General features: G+C 36.1%; 1 protein-coding gene across 1 annotated transcript; it reads left to right on the top strand.

Moving 5' to 3' along the window:
• The first annotated feature begins 1,594 nt into the window (after positions 1–1,594).
• Positions 1,595–4,717, top strand: LOC110923905 (uncharacterized mitochondrial protein AtMg00810-like). The gene is made up of 2 exons (XM_022167958.1): positions 1,595–1,793; positions 3,762–4,717. The coding sequence occupies exons 1-2, from the start codon at positions 1,595–1,597 to the stop codon at positions 4,715–4,717; spliced, it is 1,155 nt and encodes a 384-aa protein (XP_022023650.1).
• Positions 4,718–5,060: the final 343 nt, after the last annotated feature.

Here is a 5,060-nt window from a genome sequence, read left to right as displayed (position 1 = left end):
ATTTTACAAACAAAAGTGAATAGTTCGGATTATTATTGGTGACTAAATGAGTTGGGATTATTATTGGCCAATAACAGTGAGTTGGGATTATTTATTTCCAATCTGCCTACATGTAATTACGTAAAATGGAATAACATCATTTACTTTGTAAGAAACTAAAAGGAAACAATAATTATTTGTTCTAGAAAACTAGAAATAATACTAAAATACAATTTGTTTCCTAGTCCATCAAAGGTCACATAAATTTCATAATGAGCATATTTAATAATGCATGAATTAAGTTCTATTTATTTGTGGAGTAAACGATAAGATTGAACTTAAATTGCAAATACCAAGGGTCTTATCATTTAATCACATTAAACAATTCAAGTGCATTAATTCTAATCACATTAATAAATTATTTCATCCTTAATCTAAAATAACCAATATATATGAATATGAAGAAACCATAAGATTCATATTTATGTAACTAGGCTTAAAGATTAGTAAAACTAAACCATACAGTAGGATATTGGCATGCATAAAAAAAAGAACATTAATTTAAACTAATTTGTTTGGACGAATACAAACTGAATATATCTTCAAATTCTATTTATGCAATCTATATACATATTAACATGTCTTCATAACCTTAGTCAAATATTATAATTATAAAAGACATCATTATGCAATAGAGATTTCAATCATATGATATCATTAAACAATTAAAGTTGTGAAATCTATTTAGCAAAAGTTATCCAATTAAAATAAACAAATGCATGGACATGATACAATGAATTTGTTTTTGATGGAATGTATAACCGTCAAAATATACATTATAAAATTAAATTTATATTAATAATATCATCAATCAAGTATAAAATGATTTGGTGATCTTACTAAATTAATTCAATAAAATATATGTGATATCATAAATTGAAAAATTAGGACAGTTCTTGATCTTCTAATTAATATCACATGATCCGATTATCTATTTGTAAATTATGAGATTCGGATTTCTGAAATTTGTAGAAGAACAGTTTATACAATTCTTAAAAAAATGCAAATTTATCGTGAAGATCACATACCATCGAATCAATTCCTATTATGATTGAATTGATATAATCAACATCGTGCTCTGATACCACATGTTGATTATATCTTTAAACATGTATAAAAAACTAAAGAATATAATCATGTTATTCAATCATATCATACATATAAACATAAACACCAAAATAAAGATACGTACTTGATGGTATGGTTATCTTTGCGGATGATGACGAAGCCATGCTTCCCGTCAAGATATTCTTGGTTCCACTTTAGCGTGTCCTCTTGGGATGGATCAAGATTTAGAGAAAAGTAAAAAAATGGAGTGTCATTATTTGGTGTAGATTATTCTCCTTTTATTCTCATGTTATGGACACTCAAAGGGGTAACCCTACACATTCTTGCTAATGTCATTATTTCCATCAAATAATGACTTATAATTAATATTTAGGATAATAATGTCATATGGTTAATTGTATTTAGATGATCAATAAAGGCCACAATTATATAGAAGTCTAACAGTGGCTATTCTCTTCGGCCTCCCTACTGTCAGTTGTGTAGCCAAATGGACCACTCGGCTCCTTCCTGCCCATCGCTATCTAGCTTTGCTTCTCGTGGTCCTCAAACTGATGAATCCATTGCTAACGCCTTTTTATCTCAATGCAGCTTATCGAACTTCCGTCCGGACTGGTTTGCTGACTCCGGCGCAACTGACCATATGACTTCCTCTACTCAAAATGTCCAAAATGCTTCGGCTTCCTCAGGTAAAAACCGTGTATTTTTTGGAAATGGCACTTCCTTGCCGGTCACACACACGGGTAATACGACCCTTGCATCGTCACTAAAATTGCAAGATGTTCTTGTTGTGCCTCATTTGGCTCGTAACTTACTCTCTATTAGTCGTTTAACTCGGGATAATCCGGTTGATGTCTTGTTATCGTACCCCTCGTTTTATGTTTAGGATCGTCGAACAAGTCAGGTGCTAGCCCGCGGTGAATGTGAAGATGGCCTATATGTTTTGAAGCACTCGGTTCCTACATGTTTTGTTTCGTCATCTTTACCTTTGGCGTCATATGAACTTTGGCACTCCTGTTTGGGACATGCCCATTTTGATTTAATAAATAAATTGCGATGTCATGATTTACTTTCCGTTTCATCTATATTACCAAAACCGGGGTTATGCACCTCTTGTCAAATGGCCAAGTGCACACGCTTACCTTTTGACTTGAATACGGATCGGGCCATCTCACCATTAGACATCGTCCATTGTGATCTTTGGGGACCCTCCCTTGTTTATTCAACTGATAATTATAGATATTATGTCATTTTTATTGATGACTATTCTCGCTTTTGTTGGTTCTATCCACTGCGGTTAAAATCGGATTTTTCAACTGTTTTGGATATTTTCTTGAAACTTGTCCAAAATCAATTTTCCATCAAAGTTAAAACTTTTCAAAATGACGGAGGTGGTGAATTTTTCAATCACAAAGTTAGATATATATTTGAAAATAATGGAACTTACCATCGGTTTTCGTGCCCCCACACTCCTCAACAAATGGGCGCGCTGAACGGAAACATCGCCACATTGTTGAAACTGGGCTGGCCATGATGTTTAATGCTCAAATTCCCACCACCTTTCGGGTCGATGCCTTTGCTACCGCTGTCTTCATAATTAATCATCTTCCTACTGAAACTATTGGTGGTATCTCACCCTTTGAGGCCTTATTCTCAAAGACACCAAATTATAAATCCCTTCGTACATTCGATTGTCGGGTCTTTCCGTTCTTCGTGACTATGCCGAACATAAGCTCACGCCACGAAGCTTTCCCTGTGTTTTCATCGACTATAGCGCTATTCACAAAGGATACCGTTGTCTTGACCCTCAAACCTCTCGTATTTTCATTACTCGTCATGCTCGCTTTGACGAAACTGTTTTTTCCTTTCAAGAATATGACTAATGTGGTTCCCCTTAGCCATCTTGAACTCACATCCATCCCCTTCTATTCCAGCACCACAAACAGAGCTATCCAACAAACCTGAATCCCCTACTCCCACTCCTTTTTTTAGTGATATTCTTCCACCAATACCACCCACTCCCCTGCCTATTGCTTTAAATGCTGTTCATGACCCGAAGTCAATTCATTCTGCAATTAAACAGCCTCATTAGCTTGCGGCTATGAACAAAGAGCTACAAGCTCTTCACCACAACCACACATGGTCTCTTGTCCCGCGTCCTTCTGACCGTCATGTTGTGGGTTGTAAATGGATTTTTCGCACCAAGTTTCTATTCGATGGTTCAGTTGATCGTCATAAAGCTCGTCTAGTTGCTTAAGGTTACTCTCAGTACCCTGGTATTGATTACTCCCACACGTTCAGTCCAGTTGTCAAAGCAACCACAGTTCGAGTTATTTTATCCCTTGCGGTTTTAAATAAATGGAAATTACACCAACTGGATGTTAATAATGCCTTTTTACATGGTCGTTTGGATGATTATGTTCTTATGGAACAACCGCCTGGCTTTCATGATCCACGGTTTCTTAATCACATGTGTCATTTAAATAAGGCTTTGTATGGATTAAAACAGGCTCCACGTGCATGGTTTCAATGGTTAAGTGAATTTTTGATTAAAAATGGTTTTACTTGTTCTTGTGTTGACACGTCATTGTTTACGTTTCATAAGGGCGCATGTATTATGTTTTTGTTAGTATATGTGGATGATTTGATACTAACAGGGAACCAGGAAATTGTCATGCAAGCATTCATTCACACGTTAAATAAAGAATTTGCTATCAAGGATCTGGGTGAGTTAAATTATTTTTTGGGCCTAGAAGTTGTGAACCACTCAAATGGGTTGTTCCTTCATCAATCTAAATATGCAATTGACATATTGGAACGTGCAAAAATGTTGGAGTGCAAACCGGCTTTTACTCCTCTGTCTGTGAATATTTCTTTTGTAGCTAGTGGTGCTCCATTTGATAATCCATCACTTTATCGGTCGATTGTTGGTGCTCAACAATATCTCACCATCACTCGTCCTGATCTCTCTTATGCAGTCAATCAAGTCAGCCAGTTTATGCATTCTCTGACAACTCATCATTTCCAGGAGGTTAAGCGGATCTTACGCTATGTGAAAGGCACTATTTCCTATGGACTTCACTTCTCTGTTCCAAAACACAATACTTTGGTTGGTTTCTCAGATGCGGACTGGGCACGTTTCCTGGAGACACGACGTTCTACCTATGGTTATTCCATTTTTCTTGGTGGTAATCTCGTCTCATGGTGTGCAAAGAAACAACCTACAGTCTCCCGTTCAAGTTTTGAATCCGAATACCGGGCCATGGCAAACACTGCAGCTAAAATTATATGGGTTACTCAGCTTTTGAAGGAACTTGGCACTCTTCCATCCGGGCCTCCAACTCTTTTATGTTACAATCAAAGCGCGTTATTTTTGACTCAAAACCCTGTCGCTCACAAACGTATTAAACACTTGGAGTTAGATGTTCACTTTATTCGGGAGCTCGTTTCGTCTGGAAAGCTAATCACCAAATTTGTTCCGTCCAAGCTTCAGGTGGCTGATATCTTCACTAAGAGCTTATCCCGTCCTCAGTTCGACATCTTTCGTGACATGCTTCGTCTCGGGCCGCCACCATTTCGCTTGCGGGGGGTGTTAACCGATGAATTTGTTTAGTCTTTATTTATGATGTATATTTATTCTTTGTAGGTTTCTAACCTCTTAAGCTTTCCTAGTTAGTCTATATATTCCCTTGTGTCATTGTATTATCAACATCAGAAACACAAGTGTGGGAGTTAATCTTTGTCAAAATAAAGGTACTAATTAAAGTGATAAACCTATTTTAATGCATAGTAAGCCAACTATTTCTAAAAGTGAATAAAAATAATACCTTAAAAACATATCAATTTTTTTTTCTTTTATAACCGGCTTCTTTATTATCATTTACATCATACAATTATAAGTTAGAGGTAAGATCTTTACAGAGAATTGATTAGCCATCATGACATAAGCTTAATTT

The sequence above is a fragment of the Helianthus annuus genome, chromosome 15 (genome assembly GCF_002127325.2).
Source record: "Helianthus annuus cultivar XRQ/B chromosome 15, HanXRQr2.0-SUNRISE, whole genome shotgun sequence".
In the NCBI taxonomy this organism is placed as follows: Eukaryota; Viridiplantae; Streptophyta; class Magnoliopsida; order Asterales; family Asteraceae; genus Helianthus; species Helianthus annuus.
The sequence above is the reverse complement of the archived record's forward strand: the minus strand, read 5'-3'. Positions and strand labels throughout refer to the sequence as shown.